Source organism: Engraulis encrasicolus, chromosome 23 (assembly GCF_034702125.1).
Source record: "Engraulis encrasicolus isolate BLACKSEA-1 chromosome 23, IST_EnEncr_1.0, whole genome shotgun sequence".
Lineage (NCBI taxonomy): Eukaryota > Metazoa > Chordata > Actinopteri > Clupeiformes > Engraulidae > Engraulis > Engraulis encrasicolus.
This window is the reverse complement of record NC_085879.1, coordinates 1,265,982-1,288,856: the sequence shown is the minus strand read 5'-3', so window position 1 is coordinate 1,288,856 and position 22,875 is coordinate 1,265,982. Positions and strand designations below refer to the sequence as shown.

The 22,875-nt window shown below is 43.5% G+C and overlaps 1 protein-coding gene across 2 annotated transcripts in view; it reads right to left on the bottom strand.

Moving 5' to 3' along the window:
- The window catches only part of afg2a (AFG2 AAA ATPase homolog A), a 170,972-nt gene extending 148,122 nt beyond the window's left edge, over nt 1-22,850 (bottom strand). The window contains exons 1-9 of one of the 2 annotated variants that reach the window (XM_063190221.1): nt 22,631-22,850; nt 19,134-19,258; nt 18,325-18,482; nt 10,249-10,307; nt 9,515-10,156; nt 8,932-9,061; nt 8,068-8,124; nt 7,199-7,322; nt 4,123-4,378 (exon numbers count right to left, since the gene is read on the bottom strand). In XM_063190221.1, the coding sequence (XP_063046291.1) occupies nt 4,123-4,378; nt 7,199-7,322; nt 8,068-8,124; nt 8,932-9,061; nt 9,515-10,156; nt 10,249-10,307; nt 18,325-18,482; nt 19,134-19,258; nt 22,631-22,775 (1,696 nt within the window). In that variant the 5' untranslated portion in view covers nt 22,776-22,850. The remainder of the gene's footprint in view (nt 1-4,122; nt 4,379-7,198; nt 7,323-8,067; nt 8,125-8,931; nt 9,062-9,514; nt 10,157-10,248; nt 10,308-18,324; nt 18,483-19,133; nt 19,259-22,630) is intronic. The other variant, XM_063190222.1, reaches the window with a different exon arrangement.
- Nucleotides 22,851-22,875: the final 25 nt, after the last annotated feature.

Below are 22,875 nucleotides of genomic sequence, written 5' to 3'. Positions count from 1 at the left end.
GAGAGAGAGAGAGAGAGAGAGAGAGAAAGAGCGAAAGAGAGAGAGAGAGAGAATGGGGAAAAATAAAACCATGAAACAGGCCACAAATGAAAAAAACACAACCCGCAGGTAAAGACATATGCTTAGACAAACACGCCGTATTTTCATGGGATTATTCATAAAACTGCAATAACAAACTGATTTGGGTCGTCATGCACAAGCCCTTCCCCTCCGATCCCCCACCTCCCAAACACACACACACACACACACACAGTCACACAGACACAAAAGAGAGAGAGAGAGAGAGAGAGAGAGAGAGAGAGAGAGAGAGAGAGAGAGAGAGAGAGAGAGAAAGAGAAAGAGAAAGAGAAAGAGAAAGAGAAAGAGAAAGAGAAAGAGAAAGAGAAAGAGAAAGAAAGAAAAAGAACTTAATTTGTTGTGGATGTCTGCCAAGCCTTGCGTGGACTCACGGGGCTAGAAAAAGGTGCAAAGTCATAATTATGTGTTATTCAAACACGCCCGTGGTGTTGTATGAAATAACAGTGCGATCGATCTGTGATGTTAATGCAATAAAGGCCAGGAAGTGAAGCTGAGGAGCAGAGTAGGGGGAGATTCCATCTTCTCCACGGGGCTGTTACAGTGTCCTCCTCTTCTGGTACCACATAGGAAGGCCTCTGTTTGTCTGGGTGCCTTTAGGTCTTTTTTTTCTGCTCTGCTCTCTCATTCATTTATCTCTCTTTCTCTGAATCGGGATCACTCTTTCCCTTGTTTAGCTCTTATGGCCATCTCTTGGTTTCCTGTAATAAGTTTCCTTTTCTATTCAGTACCCATAGGAGGCCCTCTGTTTGTCTGGCAGCCTTCGGGTCTCTTTCCTTTTTTCGTTTCCTGCTCTCTTCCTCTCGTTCATTTATCTGTCTTTCTCAAAATCTGTATTGGCACTTCTCTGCACCTCTTAAAGGTGCACTGCGTAGGATGGTGGCCAGATTAGGTATTGCAGCTATGCTGCTCATTGGAACTTTGCTGCCTACTGCCAAATTTTTCATGAATATTTACTTTGTAATGAAGCAATATTTATGGGTATGACAAAAGCAGAGTACGTTTTGCAGCTAAAATGTCTTTTTCTGGAAATCCAAAATGGCGGACTTGGAGAAGATCCAACTTTTTCTGTATGAAAAGTGCAATATTCCCACTTATAAAGATTTATAATTTGATGATAGTGGTGAAAAATGGACTGCATGCAATGGAAATAAACGGCACGTAATGGAAAGAAACTGCTAAAATATTACACAGCGCACCTTCAAAATCATCTCTCTGTTTCCTTTAATAAGCTTGCTATACTATTTGGTACACATCAAATGCCCTCTGTTTGTCTGGATACATTCAGGTCTTCTCTCTTTTCTTCCTCTGCTCAAGCCCTCTTTATCTCTCTCTTTCTTTGTAGTCGTTTCTCTGTCTACCTGGACTTATTTAGCCTCTGCCTCTCTCTTTTCTGCTTGTCCAATTTGTCTTTTGCCCCCCTTTTTATCCATCTATATCCACCTTTTACCACATGTTTTCCCCTTCTAAATGACTCTCCCCTCATCTCTTACTTTCCCATTACCAGCACTTGACTTCTCAGAGGGTAGCTGGGAAGACTCCCCAAAATCCCTCTTGGGAAAATTCACAGAAAACACTTCAAATCACATCTCCCATGATACCAACACATGTGCATGCATACACGCACATGCACACGCACACACACACCTTCATCTCTCTCTCCCTAACTATCCCCCCAGGGTGTAAATCAACAGTAGTACCGAGGCCTCAAGAATATGCCCGCACAGGCGCGCGCACACACACACACACGCACACACACACACACACACACACTGTCCTAGCTCCGGTGCCGGTCAGACTCAGCTGGTAAGGCTATCCGCCCGCCGCACAGCTCCTGGGACCACCCAGGAGGGACCAGCCACCAACCACACACACACACACACACACACACACACACACACACACACACACACACACACACACACACACACACACACACACACACACACACACACACACACACACACACACACACACACACACACACACACACACACACACACACACACACACACACACACACACACACAGTCCCAAAACCACCACCTACATAAGCTCCCAACAACCCCTCACCTCTTAATGCGCAGGCATGCACAAGGCGCACATGCACGCGCGCACACAAAACCACCACCTCCATAAGCACCAACCACTAACCTTCCTCCACCCACAGCCCCTTCCCCAAACTATCCCACCCGAGCCCACTCTCCCTCCACCTCCAAATCCCCCTCCTCTTCCTCTTCTTCCCCTTCATCTGTGGCCCGGGGAGGAAGAGAAAGGACCCCTACCACCCACTGAAACACCCCTACATCCTGCCACTGTTTACAATTAAAGGCTTGGTGTGGAGCTGGGTGGTGAGGGGGTTAGCTGATGAGGGATACGAGGGCATGAGAAGGTGGTGGTGGTGGTGGTGGTGGTGGGTGCAAGGGAGCACTACCAGACAGTCACACAGCAGAGCAATCTGAGACAATCTGACAACGAGTAATGGACTTTTTATGTACGGCTGAGTGATTGTGTGTGTACTGTGTCAGGTGTGTGTGTGTGTGTGTGTGTGTGTGTGTGTGTGTGTGTGTGTGTGTGTGTGTGTGTGTGTGTGTGTGTGTGTGTGTGTGTGTGCATAAGTATGCTCATGTCTGTATCTAAGTATGTTGGTGTGGGTGGGGGTGTGGGTGTATGTGCACAAATGAGGACATGTGGAAGTGTGTGTGTGTGTGTGTGTGTGTGTGTGTGTGTGTGTGTGTGTGTGTGTGTGTGTGTGTGTGTGTGTGTGTGTGTGTGTGTGTGTGTGTGTGTGTGTGTGTGTGTGTGTGTGTGTGTGTGTGTGTGTGTGTGTGTGTGTGTGTCTTTTTCCCTCCTCAATGGGATAGCAGTGGAACATCCCCACATCCGCCCGCAGGGTGGCGGCTGCTGGGTTGGCCGGTCGGCAGGGCCCCCACATCCTGGTGTGAGTGGAGGCTAACGGCCGTGGTGAACCACACTGTTCCCTGGGCCTGTCCAAACCTAGCAGCGGCCTCATGCATTAGGACACGCTCCACTCCGCTGGGGGAGGCAGGGAGGGAAGGAAGGAATGGGAGTGGTGGTGGTGGGGGGTTCTGGAGCATATCTAAAACACACCAAGGAACAAGCAGTAGCCAGGCACGCACACATACACACAGACAAAGACGGACACATATGCGCACGCACGCACGCACGCACGCTCACACAGCCTCTCTGAGTCCATCACAGGAGCACAGACAAAATAACACAAATATATATTATTTCTGTCCATCCATCTGTCTGACCCCCCCCCCACACACACACGCACACACACACACAAACACAGAGAAAGGTAGACAGAGCGATATCCCCGTTCACAGACTATAACTGTGTAACTGTAAACATCATAAAACAGGCCTTGTGATGGGGCTGTGTTTTGTCTGAGCTCTGCTTATAGTCAATGGAGTGTCGAGCAGACATAAATAGGCTTATTTAGCTGGGAGGGCGAACGAAATGGGCAGTGAAGCCTGTATGTAACGCTACTGAAAAGGTCCAAGAAGCCTACAAGCTGCCTCCTGCTGTCACCCCGTGTTGGCACTGTGCTATTTCCTGTACCTGTAAACAGCTGTTGACAGACCAAACTCCGAGGGGCAATTCACTCCGGTTAAATATTTGAAGAGTCGCGGCCAGATATCCCACCCCCAACCCCCACCAGCCCTCGGAACAGCAGACAAGAACACATCCGACTGTGGGTGGCATCGTGACAAGTTTGGGCTGGAGAGAGAGCGCTAGAGCGAGAGAGTTAGAGAGCGAGAGAGCGAGCAAGAGAGAGAGATGGGGGACACAGTGGCGTGCTCTGCAGAGTGTGAAAAAAAAAATCATGCCGCTGTAAAAGCATCCAACTTTGTTTCCTCAGATAAACCTTCAAAATTTGCAGTGTGAATGTGTACGTGTGTGTGTTTGTGTTGTGTGTGTGTGCGCGCATCTGCCTGTGCATGTGCATGTGCATGTGCGTGCATGAGTGTTTACTGAGGGTTTTGTGAGGACGGGGGGGACGGAGGGGAAACTACCCACCTGCTTCCTTGCAAACGGCAGCAAGGTCGGCTCCTACGTAACCGTGGGCGACCTCCGCCAGCTCCAGTACTTCCTGCTCCGAGAGGCGGCAGGGCATGGGCCGCAGCAGCTTTCGCAAGATGTCCGCCCGCTCCGACGCCCCCGGCACCCCCACCTCCAGCTCCTTGTCGAAGCGGCCGGGTCGCCGCAGGGCGGGGTCCAGTGCGTGGGGACGGTTGGTGGCCCCCAGCACCAGCAGCTGACCCGTGTGGCCCTCCTGCACACAAAGAATAAAGGAAAGGAAAGGAAATATGATCAACAGAATACCACTAGCATTCCTACAGACAGAGAACATGGTACAGGGAATAGTAGAGGTATACCCTCCGACAGACAGAGAGTATACAGGTATAGCCACATTCAAAATGCCTCTTCACTGGCCATCTTTAAACTAAAACTTAAAACCCATCTCTTTTTGGAGGCCTTTGACTTCTAGTGTCCACAAGCACACACCTACACACACTTACACTGATACTATGTAAAGCGACCTTGGGTTTTTTGAAAGGCGCTATATAAAATTAAGGTATTATTATTATTATTATTATTATTATTATGATTATTATGATTATTATTATTATTATTATTATTATTATTATATAAACTAACAGATAAATAAGCTAATAGATAATGAAGAAAATAGATAGTAAAGGAGACTATCAACCCTATTTAAACTGAAATGAATGGTATAAATATATACACCCAGATGCCTTGTGTGGCCCTCCTAAAGACAGAATGAACTATTGAAGGAAATTGCATAGACACATAAGGCTGCTAACCTTATTAAATGAGTCAGCGCATTAGTAAATAAGTGAGTAAATTGCTTAAGGAAATGTATAACAATGTATGAATAAGATGAGTAAACTAGTAAATAAATAAGATGAGTAACTTGGTCAAGATACACATCTTATACTCTATATCATATTATGCAGAACAAAAAGCTACAGGCAGGGAACAAGGTAAAGGAAATAGTACAATCACCAAAGCTGGCAAATAAGTCTGGAAGAAAGTGAGCCAATGACTACACGGTAAATAGGTGATCAAATGTAAACAGATTAATGAAGATGCTAAGTAGACTAATAAATAAAAATGGAAATTAGCTACTAGATCAATGAGCTTATAGTCGTCAGGAAATGTCAATAAATACAAATCAGAGGGTAAAGAACAACTAAGACACATGTAGGTTGCAGACTCAAATGTGAAGCAGAGTTTCTAAATGTACTGTATACGTTTGGTTTTATACCGAATGGGTTTAAGCAAACATTAGGAGATTTTATTTGTTTGTCAACCCTCCGTTTATGCAGCACTTGTTATTCAATGCAATTAGACTTTTATTAGGTTGTCCGACCACATAAATATTTATGCTTATTTATGCTAATTGTGGTTGCACGATTCAGAAGCAAAATTAGGGTTGTTGATTTTTTTTTACTGCTGACCAGTGATGTTTGTTCTGGTGTCTCAAAATGTATTTTATTTGAGCTGCCCAATTAGACCTGTGACGGGACGTGAAAACACCAAGGACATACATTACTGACAAACTCTTACAGTATCTAGAAAAAAATGCTGAGAGAGGGAAGAGAAACAGGAGACATCGTGCTTCCAAGGGTGGTCCAGCCCCAAAGCCAATAAATAATTTCCTCCCTGACACTGAAACAAACACAAACACACAGGCTACACCACAAACCCATTCTGAGCAATTCCTTGGGGGGTTGGGAGGAAGAACTGGTGAAAGGAGGGGGATATGGACAAAACACAAATAAATTACAGCACAGTGGAAGTGGAATTCAGGAACGAGGTAGTGCTGCTTTAGCCAGATTCCAGAGCCAAACGTGGGCCCCTGGATTTTTTTTCGGGGTGACCTTGGATTATGCAGCTCTCTCCTAGCCCCAGCAGAGCACAGCAGCAGATCTGCAAAGGCATCTGGAAAAAAAGGAGCATGGAGGACGGACGCCCGGCATCTGGTTTGGGGAGAGGAATCCACACAGGACTAGACTGGATGACGAGTAATGTCGGTTTGACACGTAGCGGGGCCGTGGACGCACTGACCCTCACGGTTTTAATAGGTTTCCCAGGCCATGATTTCCCACTTGAGGGTTTGTGTGCATGTGTGCGTGTGCGTGTGTGTGTGTGTGTGTGTATATATGTGTGTCTGTATGTTGGGGTTCAGTGGCCTACCAGGTCATGTGACTTGTGTTTAGTCCGTGAGCCAGAGGGTTTGACGGGTACCGAAAAGGTGGCAAAGGCTACCATACCTTTTATGAAAGCCTGGAATCTCAGCTTTCACATGATTTATGATGGTCATCTGACAAGGGTACCGCTTGCTGTTCAGAGTATAATGTAAACTATGGTTGAGAAAATAATGTGTATGAATCAACAGAACAGTACCATAGCTGATCATCTATATTGGACATGATGGGCTATTTGATGGTGGCATATTCGGAATTATTGTAACGGGGAGACTGAGTGTTCATGTGAGTCCTTTGGTGAACATGTTGGATGTTTTGGACCCTGGAGCTCTTCAAATCCTGCCATTCCCAAGTCATCTTTTTGTCTAATGTCCTATCAAAGATCTGTTTGGGGTGCTGATTGCGCATATTTTTAGTCACGTGCAACAACTACAATCATGTCGACCAGTAGGAAAACGGTTTGCTTTTTAGAGGGCTTGCATGTGACATGTCTATTGACTATGTTCTACATTAGGCAGAGACCAATGCTCAATAAAAGATGAATGGCAGAGACAAGGATAAAGACAATCACATATGAACTGCGCCCCTGCATTAATTAATTATTTGTTAGTTTATTGACCTTACTGATCGACTTACGATTGATTGCATTGATTGCAGTGTTCCCACTCTTCACACGCACTTTGTCATGCCCATTTCACCTGGGTCTCTCACTAGTCGAGTTGGCGATAAATTGCAAATCATTTTTTTAAAATCAATTAACATTTTAATCAACTCATTTCTGTTAATCGGCTAATTGTTGACATCCTTATCTCTGAAGCATCTGAACCTGGCTGGATTGACATTCCTGATGGACTCACCGATCCGATGCCATCCATGAGTGTCAGCAGGGAGGCCACCACTCGCTTTTCCACCTCATTCTGGGCCCCTTCCCTCTTAGGACACAGGGCATCCAGCTCATCAATGAAGATTATGGCAGGCCGCCTGTCAGGGGACAGGGACACATTGCGTGTGTGCGTGTGTGTGTGTGTGCGTGTGTGACAGACAGACAGACAGACAGACAGAGAGACAGTCAAGGATTGCGAAAAGGAGACAGCTATGGTATACAGTAGTAGTGTTTAGATTCCTGAAAGGGCTTTGCTGTCATCTTGTATCAAATGTCCTGGTTTACAATTAGAGATGCACCGGATCCAAGATGTTTGGATCCGGTGGGGGCAGTAAGCCAATGAGTCTAAAAAATAGTTTGACCAATGTAATAACAAGGGCCCACGTGTGCGAGTAGGCTATGTGTTTCAACCCTTTCTTAGGATCTGGTATCCGGTTCCGGATCCAGCAGGATCTTAAGCAGTGGATCCGGTATCCGGCAGGATCCTAAAAATCAGGATCCGGTGCATCTCTATTTACAATCTTGCATCATTTTGTATAAAACATTGTCGTTTACAATCTTGTGTCATAAAAGACAAAAACAGATTGTGTTACAATAGAAATTCAGTTTGTGTACACATCAATATCACACTGTATATACAAACTATGTGCACAACCAATGAGCCTCAGTGTCACTTGAGCACAGATTACACATTCCATGACACCACCACCACCACCTTCTGATGAAGACGGCCAGTTTTTAATCTGGCGTGTAGGTGTGTGACCTTCCACTCTCCGTTCTCATGACCTGTATGTGGGGCCACAGGGCCTGGTTTTGGGGAATGCGCAGCCTTGACAAGCGTACCTTTGAGACGCCTCTGCAAAGATCTGCCTCAGGCGAGCCTCCGTCTCTCCATAAAACCTTTAAAACAAAAACAGGGCTGCTTAGGGAAGACATGTGCAGCCGCCATAACACAGTCAGTGGATACCAGGAGGTGTGAGATTTACCCTCTGGGCCCAGTGGTGGATCCTGTGTGTGTGTGTGTGTGTGTGTGTGTGTGTGTGTGTGTGTGTGTGTGTGTGTGTGTGTGTGTGTGTGTGTGTGTGTGTGTGTGTGTGTGTGTGTGTGTGTGTGTGTGTGTGTGTGTGTGTGTGTGTGTGTGTGTGTGTGTAGCATGGTGCAGCTGTGTGAACCTTGTCTTGAAAAACACACTGCCTGCAGATTGCCTTACTAGCTCAAAGCGAGACCAAAACAAAAGAAAACATGTCAGTTACTGACTAGCTGAGCTAGCCATGGGCCACCTTTAAGAGTAGATGTTTATCGGACATACTACTCCTTAGATAATACCCAGTTGCCATTCAAAGACCACACGTTACACTTTCACACTGTTTGTGTGTAATCATTGTCAATGATATTTGAACATGTTGAAGAGGCCTGATGATGGACACCAAGACCTTGCAATCAAAAAGTGAAAATGAGGACAGCGTGTGGGAGTTTTCTTTTACTTTTCTGTGAAGTTTTGCAACCACGATACGCTGCACACATATACTATCACATTTATATATAAAACCTGGCGTGAAAAGAAAAAAGGGATCTTTGATGCTATTTTGGCTAAAGACTAAAACATGTTCTTTCCTAGCATTTCAAGAATGTCTCACTTTTTATACTTGTAATATTTCACAAGGGGGATAAAAATGTGAACAGAATCTTTATAGCGCACGTCCTTACTTGCTCATGATCTCTGGGCCATTGATGACGGTCATGTGAGCTCCCACCTCATTGGCTATGGCTCGTCCAATCATGGTCTTGCCTGTGCCGGGAGGGCCGTAGAGTAGAACTCCCCTTGGAGCTGGGATTCCTGGGGGAAAAACAGAACACGGGCGGTGAACCATACTGGTTTTTAGTCTCAATAGCAAAAAACATTTGCTCCATTAATTCAACTTCTAAATGACTTGCGTCTATTTTTAGGAGTTTGCCATCACATGACTGAATATTTCATCAAACAGCATTCTTTAGCTCAACCACACTCCACGTGTTGTCAGGCAACAGTGTACCATAAAACCACTACTTGTGGCCATGTGCAAAGGGTTCTTACAAAATGCTAATTCTGAACAGCATTTTGGGAGCATGCACAATGAGCAAATGAACCACATACAACCTTTGCTCATTGGATGAAAAAAAATGCTGCACTGGAGGCTGGACTTACTGATTGATTAAATAATTACACAAAACATCTGACAAGTCTGTCTGGAGTAGACCTAACTGTTTTTTGACAGTCTAAAACATAAGGAGGGAGCCCCTTTCTGAATACCGTAGCTCTTGAAGAGTTGGGGATGTTTGAGAGGCAGCTCGATGGTCTCCCGGATGGTGTCCAGCTGGCTGCTCAGGCCTCCGATCATGCTGTAGGTCACCATGGGCACCTCAGAGGCCCCCTTCTCCCCCTCCGTACCCCCCTCGTTCCCCCTGAACCTCAGCCTGCTTCTCCCAGCCACACAGTAGAAGGTGTCAGATCCTGATCGTCCACCAGGTGGTGCTGTGGAGACACTGGCGTCCAGCTGGGTGTCTCCTCCAGGTGTTCCCTCCAGAGCGATGCTGGCTATACTGTCTGCCAGGGCATCTGGGGTCTGGGGCATTCTGGGTAGAGGGCTGTCAGTAGAGAGACATGGGGAAGGCGGGTTGGGCCTGACTGGAAAGCCAGGTTTGGAGGGTGTGCTGACCAACACATTGCTGTCCTGGTCCTCCAGGTTGAGGAGACTGAGCTGGAGGGAGACGTCCAGGGAGCTGGACCCCAGAGCGGAGCTCTCGTCTGGGTGGGTCGCGTCTGCATTGTCCTGGGAGACCGTCCTCTCCTGGCAGAGTCCATCCACCCCCTTTACACTCTCAACCGTTATACTGCAGGTGCGTCCAAAAAAGGTCACTGACAGAGTGCTTCCTGGCAGAATTATCCTCCCATCTAATTCAAAAAATATGAATACATGTATTTAAAAAAAATGACAATTTGAATATTAAGTTTCACATATTTTCACAACAAACAGAGCATCTCACCCAATATCCGAAGAAGAAATTTGCTGAATTCCTCAACATTAAGATCTCTATCCTCTTGGCTAGAAAAAAAAAACAGAAGAAGGTTGAGAGAATAAATAATTAATTAATATCACCATATGCATTTTTTTGGAACTTCTCCTTTTTTGTTCATCGTATGCACTCTTGCATTACATCAGAATCACAGCATAAACAAAGTAAGTATATCCTCTATGGCAGTGAATGCTGGACCCTGAAACCAACCCTAGAGAAATCCCTTGATGGGTGCTACACCAGGATGCTGCGTGCAGTGCTTAACATCAACAAGAGTGCACATGTAACCAACGAAATCCTATACGAGGGAATACCAAGGGTGACCGAGAAGATTGCTGTAAGGAGAATGAGACTTGCAAGACATTGCCAAAGGCACCCAGAACTGCCAGCCAGCAAACTGGTTCTATGGGAACCATCAAGTAGGTGCCGGTTAAGAGGACGTCCCACACTAACATTTGTGGACATTCTCAAGAAGGACGCAGGAGCCCAGAGTACCAGCAAACTGAAAAGATGCATGGAGAATCGGGATGACTGGAAGCAACGATGGAAGGCTCTTCTGAGGAGGACCTAGAGAGATATCCACAGCCACAGGTATAAGTGCATGACTGTTTCCACATCAGATTGACCCACAACCCGTGTCTCAAAAGGTAGGGCACTGCACTGTTTCGCTGGGGACCCGGGTTTGATTCCAGCCCAAGGTCATTTCCCAGACCTCGCCAGTCTCTCTCTACCCCACTCATTTCCTGGCCCACTCTTCACTGTACATTGTACCTCCCCCCACCACCACTACAAAAAAAAACATATACACACATGTACAATGGTAAAATGGCAATTCCGTGCAAATGTCAACTGTGGGACAAAAAAAAGACCTGTAATCACTTCTGAAATACCATCATGGCCTCTACAGTATATCGCAGAGGTAATAGGTATGGGTAATGGGTAGATATGGGTCCCTACACACTCACCATTTTAGCTTTAGAAATAAATAAAGCTACATTTTGTGTAATTCTGTACTTTGACGACAACTGACATTTAAGTAAATTTAAAATTGACAATAAAACCTACTTGACTTGACTTGACTTGACTTAAGCCATCTTATATCCATACAATATCCATACAATAACGAAACACTAGCCATCCTAAATGTTATTTAAGAACTAAAAAGATAGTTCTGATATGCATGTTTTTTTAAATGAAGGGTTATCATGGATTTCCTGAATAAGCAAAATTTGTATTTCAGACATGCTTTTTAATGTTCAACATTACAACCCTGAGAAACATAGTATTTTTGTCTTTTTTTTGGCATTTTCTTGTGCTCTAAATGTACTATGGCCATTCGTTTTTACCCATCACTTCTCTAATAAGGCAGGTCTTTAAACTATACAACACTTCTTTAAATACTAGGGGGAGAAAAAAAGCTAAATTTGTTGCCATTTTGAGTGCAAATGTGAAATGTCACATCCATGACGCTGAAATTGCCCAAAAACAAAATAACACAACACAATATGAAAACTAGATGAAAACAGAAAAGTCACAGACCATAGTGATAAGAAAGTGAAATGAAGGCCACTGTTGTCCAGTTCCATATAAAAGCCACTGTTCGTAAATGCAAACACCATGTCCTTTAATGGCAGGAATTGGTTCAACATCCACTAAAGGAACAGCCTGAAAATTTGTGTTTCCAAAGACATCCACCAGATGGCGTCAGCGTCTTAGTTTTTTTCCCACCCACTAACCCATGTATTTTCCATGTAGAAAAAAATACAATCCATGTCAAGTCAAATGCACTGGCTTGAAGCAACATTATTGTCAGTAAGCACTACGAAAGAAACAATTGCACAATTCAGTTTCATATGCATCATGAGATTTCCCACATTTCTATGATATTTCTATGATATTTTTAACTGATATGATAACCTGAATTCACCACCTGGATTTGGGGCTCCTGCAGTTGGTCATGGTGAAAAATTAACACATCACTGGATGAAAATAAATCTTGGAAAATTGCAGAAGCTTATCCCATCAATACCAGAGCAAATATGTCATGTAATCAAAGCTAAATTGGGCCATCGACATCGACATATAAGAGTATGTTGTTTTTTGGTGGAGAATATTGCAATACTTTTAGAGTGGCCACTGTACAAAACACAAACATGTCCACCTGCACATATGGTAAAACCATATGCTAACCAGCTTTTCATATCAAGAATTAGGAGCATGCTACTTTATGACTGTAACTTTTCTGCATTCAATGCAGATCATGTGATCACTTTCTCTTAACCAAGTTATTACATTACACTTAGCAGAATGTGAAGAAAATAGACATTCCACTAACGTGGAAGAAAGTGCAGCAATACTGTTTAAACTGTGGAGGATGTACTGAGTGCGCTGGACAAAGTAAGGATGCAGGGTTATGGATCGGAAAGTTAGTTTTGTAACCAATTTTGCCCTGAAAGTGCCTGCTAAAAAAGGCCAGTTGTTTGCCTATTTGACATTATGTTTGTCCATCCCTGCTCGTCTTCAAACATAGCTTGAATCCACTGACCTCGATCATCAGATATCTCTCTCAACTTCATCCTCATTTACAATCAAATCTAAAATGAATGATCTCAATATCGCTACCGTCACTTATGTCAGTCAGGGTCACTAATGGTTGGTTTCATTCAATTTCTGACTATGAGAGGGGAACTGCATAGTCACATGAACACGGGTGCTTTTTTATATCGCTATGTATTTAGACCAACTACGGAACATTTTGTTAGTCCCACACCCCTTTTACACTCACAATATGTACTGTATTTCTGGCATCAGACAACATAACATTTGCCATGTACTGTCCACATAGTTGAAAATGCATGAGCGTCACTCCCTGCGTTACGGGTAAATACGCAAAGATGCGTTTCCCGGTCAACGTGGATTAAGCAGGGAAACTCTCTCAAAATAGATGAGTCTTCACTAGCTCCCTGAAGGTTGAGAGGGATGACCATAGAGGTAGAACATTAGACTAGAGGTGACACAGCAATTTGCGACAGCGCTGGGAAATGGCAAATGCAGCCCATCTTATGTAGGTAGCGTAGGCACCTTCAGTCGATGCAAATCAATGGAGAACACGTCCACCTCTGTCAAAAAACGGACTAAAACTGTGTGAAAATGAAGTAATATATTCATCAATGACTTGATTTGAAATGTCAGGCTAAATATGTACTGAAAATCATATCAGTCAATAAAATACAAATTGTATTAATCATGTAGATATTTAACAACACACTTCAACTATTGTCCTTCTATTGTGTGTTGATGGACATTTTCACATTATTAAGCCATTTTTGACAGAGGTGAGCCTCCTTCTCCATTCATTTCCATTTCCCAGGTCTACCTCCAAAAAATGACTGCCACGGATAGCAGTGAAAAGGGGGGCGGGTGGGGTCACCTCTAGTCTAATGTTCTAACCAGGTTCTAACTCTATGGGGATGACCCTGCTCTTGTGGCAGCTGGTAGCTTATTCCACCATTGAAGGACACTGACAGAAAACCATTTGGACTGTGATTGCCTTGACTGTCCTGGAGGGAAAATACAATGTTCAATATAGGGCTTTGGCATAGCCTTCAGGTAAGCCAGAACAGAACCTGCTGTAGATTTGTAGGCAAGGGTAAGGACCTTTGCAGCCACCGGTAGCCAATACAGGTTGACAAAAAGCGGTGTGATATGTGCACTTTTCGGTTGGGTGAACACTTGATGCACCACCACATTCTGGACCATTTGTAAAGGCATTTTTATTGCACAAGCTGAAAAGCCAGTTAAGAGGGAGTTGCAGTAGCCGAGACAAGAGATGACTACACGTGAAGTATGCCATGTGCTAGAGATGTCCCGATCCATGTTTTTGCACTTCCGATACGATATAGGTATTTTATTTCACTTCCAATCCGATTCCGATACCGGCCGATACCGATACCGGCCTATCGGAGTATTTAAGTTGAAAGTTATTTAGCCTACTTACTTTGTTGTCACAGTCATGTTGAAAAGGGATTTTACACTTAGCAACAACTAGCCAGCTGAATTAGATGAATTTGAGTAATAAACAATGGTTTTTAATGAGAAACTGACCTGTTTTGTCAGATATTAATAAACACAAAACAGGAAAATGGATCGGAATTCTGGATCGGATTTTTCCCATTTTTTGCCAATATCGGCAGCCGATCCGATCCATCCGATCCGATACGACAACCCTACCATGTGCATTACACCCCTTTTTGGGGGGAAATATTGGGGGATAAGCCAAGGCAAGTAATTGAATGTAACACTCGAATGTATCGAATGTAACACTCGCCCAATCATGCTTGGCTTGAATTTTGGAGTACAGACTCAATATTAGTATATGGCCCAGTTTAGTGATTCGTACGGCCCACCTGGATTACCAACACAATAGGCTCGGTCGCAACCACGCAAATATTTTCGTGCCACAATGAGATCTGCTTGGTCTTATAAAGGTGGGGTTGAATGCTTGGCAAACAAGATGGACAGAAATATCTAACGTGATTTCCCAAGACATAAAAAACGCTGCTTCCTACTTGAAGCAGCGAGTGGACTGCCTCACAAGCATGTGGACTACACCCGCAATTCACGTCAGATAGATGAACACCAATCACGGCAGATATCTCACAGCATGGAGGAGGTCCCATGCCAGAGCAGTTGCTCTGATGTGACTGTGCGACTGCTTAGCAAAAATGTTGTTCCCACGATGACATGACTGTGACATGACTGTGGTGCAGAGCTCACTCCCATATGCTGCGTCGTGGACAGAACTTCTAACTAGGATTCTTCATGCAGGACACAGTGGGCATGCTTGCTGCCTAGCAAACATGCTGCCTGACAGCACTGCTCCATCATGACCGAGGCAAATAGCACTGATTAGTGGGAGTGTTCTTGGTGACTCGTCACTAATGGCCCAGAAGTTAGCAAGAGCCAACCAGCAGCTCGATAGTCAAGTAGCTTGGGGCTTTTGGAGTACAGGCTAGAGGCTAAGTTAGTTAATAAGTTAGTTTGGTATTCATAAATATACACACACGCATAAAACACAATTACTGTGTCTGGCTGCCAATTATAAGCCGTTAACAGTGTCTATAGCTGTCAATTATAAGTCAACATATATATACAGTTGAGGACGATATTATTGGCCCCCCTCCTGAAATTTCTCTTGATTTCTCAGTAAGAATGACCATTATTAACCGTTTCTGTTATTCTGGAAATAAATACACTGATGGAGATAATGTTCAATGAGTTGAATTTGGATTTTTCTATTGTTACGATGAGTTTAAACAAAAAAGGGCAAAAATGACGAGGACAAAATTATTAGCCCCCTGATCATTAATAGTCAATATGGCGCCATTTATGAACCAAAACTGACAACAGGCTCTGATAAGTTGCCACCTAGTTTGGCACATGCCCCACTAGGGATTTTGGCCCATTTCTTCACTGCAAAGTGTTCTAGCTGGTCCAAATCGCATGGATGCTGAGCATAGACATTAACCATAGACTCTCAGTGGGATTGAGGACTGGACTTATTTGAGCGGGTGATTCCAATATCATGGTTTTAGTGTCCATTGAGAACTCTGACTAATCTAAGTGTATGCTTTGGGTTACAATTTTGTTGAATAAGACCCAGCAATCCAGATTCAGGACCCAGGACTCCCTGGGGTGTCCTGAGGCTGAATATACAGACTAACTTGATGCCTCACCCTATGTGTAACGGTGGAACTGCTTAGCCTCATTAGACCAAAGAAGCATTGTAATCCTGCCTAGATGATTGTATTGACCCTGGCCTAACCTGAGGTTTTTCCCCCAAGAAAGACGCTTGTTAGGGCTTGTCATCATATTGGGCTCTAGGGGGACCATCATCACTGAAGAAACCCTTTACTAAAGGGAAGTGCATATCAGAGTGTTATTGAGCTTTGCCTGTTGAACATTTGAGTCAAAAATGAGTTTTGTACGGTCTCTGGCTTTCATCTGATGAGATTCAATTGCACGTGCTTTGATGGATGGATTTTGCTTCTGTCAGGTGAAGAAAGGAGTTGGCCTTGAATCGTTATAAGATGGTTTCCACAATTAAACATGGTGGGGATGAATCATTCTTGTGGCCAGCCTCAGGCACAGGAAATTTGTTTGGGTGTACGGCACCATAAAAACTGAAAATTATGATAGAATGTGGAAGTGGACCTTGCAAAAAAATGCTCATAGAGGGAGCTAAGTTCTTCACTGGATCATTGCAATAGATTAATACCCAAAACTTGCACCCAAATTAGTTCAAATGTTCTTCAAGGATACTAAAACCATGGTCATGGAGTGGTTCAGACATCAATTCTTTAGATAGTATTTGAAGAGTGCTGAAAACAGGGCTTTGAACCATAATTTTTTTCCAAACGTTCCGTTCCGAACAGAAACGGAATTATAACGTTTCCGGTTATGCGTTCCACCAATAAGGGTTGAGAGAGAGAGAGTTCCCGAATCCGGTTAGAACAGGAAAAATACTGTTCCCGGAACGGTTAATTTCGTTCCGTCAGCTGATTACACCCATAGGGGCCTAACTGATGTTAATTAACAGAAAGACGGAAGTGCAAATGAGCAGCCTAATTCTCAACTGTTTATTCAAGAGATGAAAGAATATCCTCAGATTTTGGTCATTTAGGGGACGTCCTAAGCGGAAGAAGCGGAGAATAACCTCAATGATGAAAAATGCACGCTCCGCGTGACTTGGGTCACGGGGAGGCTATGATGGACATTGTGGAGTATGTGCATATTTAAAGCGGCCATGGATGCCCTATAACGTTGTTGACATTTTTGGTGCGCTTTAAACGCGGCTTCTCTGCAATTGTGCTTAGCAATGATGCAATGGAAACTCTGCTTTGTATGACAATGGGTTTCTCATATTTAAGATTGGATTGGTGACTTTGTAGTCCCACAGCTCTTCCCATTCAGTCAGTGAATGTCCGATGTCACCAGGACGTGACCTCAGCGTCATGGTAAAAGACTTGCGCAGGAAAATAATACTTTTTTTTTTGTTTTGCAGGAACGTATTAACCGGTTACCATTACTTTTAAATAAGTGTTCCTGTTCCAGAACAAAAAAAAATAATTTAAATTTTACCCCCCCCCTTTTAAAGAATCTTTTTATTTATTTTTTTTTTTTTAATTTTAATTTTTTAAATTTATTAAGATTTATTATATTTTTAAAATTAACTTTTTTATAAAGTTTTTTTTTATTTTAATTAAAATATTTTTTATTAAAGTTTTTATTTTAATAATTTTTTTAATTAATTTTTTATTTTTTTTTTTTTATAANAATTTTTTATATTTTTTATTTATAATTAATATTTTTTTTTTTTTTAAATTTAAGTATAAATTTAAAATTTTTTTTTTTTAACGTTTTTTTTTTTTTTAACGTTTCCGGTTCGTTTCTGATTCCCTGATAAAATACAAAAAGTCCCGGTTTTCGTTTTCGTTCCTTGAACGGTTCAACGCCCTGCTGAAATTGAATGTCCATCCTCAACATCCATGCAAATTTGGGACCAGCTTAACTATTTGCAATGAAAAATATGGGCCAAAATACCCTGTTTTGTTAGGACAAGTGCCAACATTTGTTAACAACTAATCAAAGTGCCTGGTCGTAATTTGTTTGTTCATAAATGGCACTGTATTGCACTATTATGATAAAGGGGGCTAATAATTTTGTCCTTGACCATTTTTACACGTTTTTTGTTTAAATCTCATTTGTGAAAATGGGAAAAGTCCAAATTTATCTTTATTGGTTACTATCTCCAGGTGTATTCGTTTCCAGAATAACATACATTTATTAATAATGATCATTGTCAATGATCAATGAAGAGATATGTCTAATTTCAGGAGGGGGGCTAATAATATCGTCCTCAACTGTATATATAGGTCAACATACTGTAAATTGTAAGTCAGTTACAAACTTTCAATTATAATTATTATAATTGATGTAAGCGAATGAACCACCTTTACTAGCTGTGAAATACATAATTTCTCTTACCAGAGGGACAGTTCAATCTCCTCAGCCTGCAGAATGGGCCCCGTCACTGGATGGACGAAAACCCCATCCCCGGATTTGACTCCCAGGCTGGCCTGAGTGCTTCTCGTGAGGCCCACCTTCCTTGAGGGAAACGCTCCTACTGGCCAAGCCAAGCACACCTGAACCACAACACAAACACACTTTATTTTTCTTTGCAAAAGTTGAAGGTTATGCGCAGACTGGACATTGGAGTGACTAAGAAATTTGTTGGGAAAATGTCACGGGGAAAATGTACAGCACCGAAACTAAATAATGAGGGGGTCAGTCACTGAAAACCACAATGAATGGCTGTTCTGTTACTTCTGTTATGGCAGTTATTGAACTGTATCTGATTACAGTGATTTTAGGCATTTCTCCAGCTATAAAATGGTGACGCTACACCATTCAATTTAATTATAGCGGGCCAGAGAGAAACGTGAAGCAAAAAAATAGATTGAAGTTTAAGTGCAATTTAATATTCAGGTCTTTGACCTTTAAGAAAACAAGAGATTTGGTACTTGCTATGGACCTTTACTCTCGTGTCTTCTAAAATACAGGGCAGTCATGGGCCCGCTTGGTTAGCCCGAGGGTGGTCTGCTCGATTCCTGGCACCACAGGAGGGTGGAGAGAGTGATTAGCACTCTCTCTCATCTTCCTCCGGGACCAAGGTACCCTGGTACTGTCCCGCTGCACTGATCCCTGTTGGGTTACCCCTTGCACAGGTGAAGCTAATTCTATTTTTGTTGTGAGTGTTCCAATGACAATGGGACGTCCCACTGACTGACCCTTACCTCCTGTTGTCCTGTAGTGGTAGAGAGAAGGACTGGTCTTCCGATGCAGGCACCACATGATTTCATTGTGTTGAGACTCAGTTGCGCAAGAAGACATCTATATCTTTTGGGAACCTTTTCATCTGCTACAACACACACACAACAAATGATATGAGTAAAAGAAAAACTTTTCAATTTGATGGACAGTCATTACTTTACATTACGTTACATTTAGCACTTTTAATCAAAGTGACTTATAAAAAGTACATTCAAGCAAGTATAGTGTGTGAGATCAATAAAAGGTACAGCAGTATACACGTAAGAAGAAATAGAGAGCATTATATATAAACAGTGGAGGACCGAGGATTAGAGATGAGTATAGGTCATTTTTTACACAGGGAAGCTCTCTCAGAAGAGTCTCAATAGAGAGTCTTCAGACACGCTTCTTGAAGGTTGAGAGGGATAACCCTGCTCTTGTGGAAAGTGGTGTCTTATTCCACCATTGAGGGACAATGACAGAAAACCATTTGGACTGCGATTGCCTTGTGTGAGTAGAGGGCAAGGCTGAACGTTTGGTAAAGGAGGAACGCAACATCCTGGAACGAACATAGGGCTTTGGCATAGCCTTCAGGTAAGCAGGAGAAGAACCTGCTGTAGCTTTGTAGACAAGGGTCAGGATTTTTTGTTTCATTTGAGTGGACACACAGGTTGCCAATGCAGGTTGACAAGAAGTGGCGTGACATGTGCCCTTTTGGGTTGGATGAACACAAGATGTGCACCGCGCAGCCACTTTCTGGACCATTTACAAGGGTGCGCAAGCTGAAAAGCCAGTCAAGAGGGAGTTGCAGTAGTTAGGGCGAGAGACCACCATGGCCTGTACAAGAAATTGAGTGGCATATTGGGGCAGGTACGGTCTGATCTTTCGTATACAGAGAGAAGCAACATGACCGGACAACCACGGCTATGCCTTCAGAGAACGATAGATGGTCATCAATCATGAAACCCAGCTAACTTTTTGTGGGGCGACAGTGGCTGAGCCCATAGTGAGATTGCTATTGTGGCCGCATAAATCCTTGTCTGGGATCACCAGGAGTTCAGTTAGCAAGGTTTAGCTTTAGGTGATGTTCCTTCATCTGAACTGTCATTTCCAAAAATGCAAATTTTTAAAAAAATCAAATGCAAACGTTAAAAAGGGTGTTTTCGTCATTTTGCAATGGAATGCTTCAATTTTACACAAATGTACAATACTGTGATATATACCGTGATATACAGTGGCTAAAATTATACCGAGGTATACATTTTTGGCCATACCGCCCAGTCCTACTTCATCCATGTGAATAGTTTGGAGAGGCAAGCGGAGATGCACGCAGAGACTGTGGAATCCTCTGGCTCTAATGAAAGGTATAGCTGTATGTCATCAGCATAGCAGTGGTATGAGAAGCAGTGGCAGCGAATAACATGGGTTGCAAAGGGCACACTCAACTTCTGGAGTAAAATAAATAACTTTGGGTACACGAAAACAACCCCGCAAACTTAAAGAGGAGAAAATCCGCACTCACAAACTGAGTCTCACTATTTATTTTACCACCATGTCCACAAGTGTGATGCTGCACTTGGTATCACGCACTGATGAATGGCTTAAGAGCCGAAACACGTCTGCTTGTGGACATGGTGGTATTTAACAAATAAATATTGAGACTCAGTTTGTGAGCGGACAACATGGCCCAGTGAAGTAATGTACATGGCAAATAGAATGGCCCCAGCACCGACCCTTGGTCAATCAGATGGATGAGGACCACCAGATAAATACCCTGTCTTTGCCAGCCCAAACTCTGCTGTGTTTAATACCACCCACGTCGCGATGACAAGTGCTCACTTCTGTATTTTGAAACATCGATCGACACATGGTCCCGACCACACCGACTGATTCATATGGCCCACCTGGATTACCAACACAACAGGTGCTGTCAGGACCAACACATGTGTCAATCGATGTTGCAAAACACATCAGGGAGAACTTGTCATCACGGCGTGGGTGGTCTTAAACACTGTCTCATGGAAATTTGTGGTCCACTTTAAATGCACTAGGAGCTCGCACCAGTTTGATTTACTAACACACCACATGTGAGGTGACAGGTGTGGGGGGACAGGGTGGGGAGGAGGAGCTGAAGTGCGGTGCAGTGCAAACTTTTATAGGGGTGTGGGACAACATGCCTACACAGGTGAGTGAACTTTTGGCCAACCAGTTCAGGGGTGCATCCCCGCGGAGGCCATTTGCAGATGAGCATCAATAGGGATATGCAACTGCGGGAGTTGCAAGGTATGTCTGCGATTGCATTGATCCTGCAATAGTTGTCACCTAGTCGTCGCAACATGACATGAAACTTGACATTAAATTTGGCAAGTCGGACACGATTTCTAGCCATCATGCAACATTTTCATCCAGAATGCATTGCTGCCTGCATGCGCATGCAGATGTTGCAATAAATTCAATAGGTTATAAGGCTATTTTCATCCAGAATGCACTGCTGTGTGCATGTGCATGCAGAGGATGCACAAAATCGAATGCACCTATTACCGCAGAGATACACCAGCGGCGATCTGAGCGAGTCGAGCGACGGAAGTAATTGACTTTGTATTGAGTCGAGAGACAAAAGCGATTCTGGAGACTATCTTTTCAACTTTCTATGACGCGGTTCGGCGACAAGCCGCGACAGCCAATGACTGTATAGAGGTCAGTGACCACAGCCAATGGGAATGCTTGAATGCTTTGCCTTCTGCCTGTACGGACATACTCTAGTCTCCTCAATCTCTCGTATCGCTTGCTGCTACACTCTGTCGCTTGAGTCGCGTCGCCGCTGGTGTATCTCTGCGGTTAGCCGCCAAAAGTGGGTGTGTTCTTGGTCACACACCACTAATGACCAGGCCAGTAGGCTGCCAACCAGTAGATAGTCAAGTGGTCCTAGTTCTAAGTCTGTTAATTAAGTGCAAGGAAGCACACAGAGAAATCCCCAGAAAACTATTGCTGGGGCTTGTGGATGACCACATGCAATTATCAGACACATGCTCACATCAGAAGAAGCCAGCAGAGAAAGTGGAAGACTTTAGCAAGGGTTTGTTTGGAATTTCTCTGTGCTTCCTTGCACCTAATAATTAGGTTATTAATTAACAGAGGTTAGTAATTAACCTGTGTCAAAATGAAGAATGAGTGCATGGTAGGAGTATAACTATCAGATAAAGAACCATTGCTGGGGCTTGTGGTTGTGGGTGACCATATGCAATTAATAGACACATGCTGACATCAGAACAAGCCAGCTGAGGAAGTGGAATAGAACCATGCACTCACTCTTCATCACAATAGTTTGCACAGGGTAGCCCATCACTCCATAAATGTCAAAACAACGCATTGTCGTTTCGGCAATATTCGCACAATTTCAAAGGAAACACTGCTTTCAACATTTCAAAGTAAAATGTTTTTTTTAAAATGCAACTTGTTACAATAAATGCTTCATGCCTACCTTTCTCAATGTAGTCTATTGCACTTAGAGCTCCGTTATGTTGCCCTCCGATTCCAGAGCTATCTCCTTCTTCCCCACTTTTCAGGCTTGAGTTGTCTCCCTCACTCGCCTTTTTGCTTTTACTTTTATTTTTTTTAGATGACATTTTCTAAATGAAAGCACGGAGGTAAAAGTAACATGAGTTGGTTCATTCACAGGCAAGCACCATGCCGCTCAGAACGTAAACTTCCTGTTCTGAAAGGTGA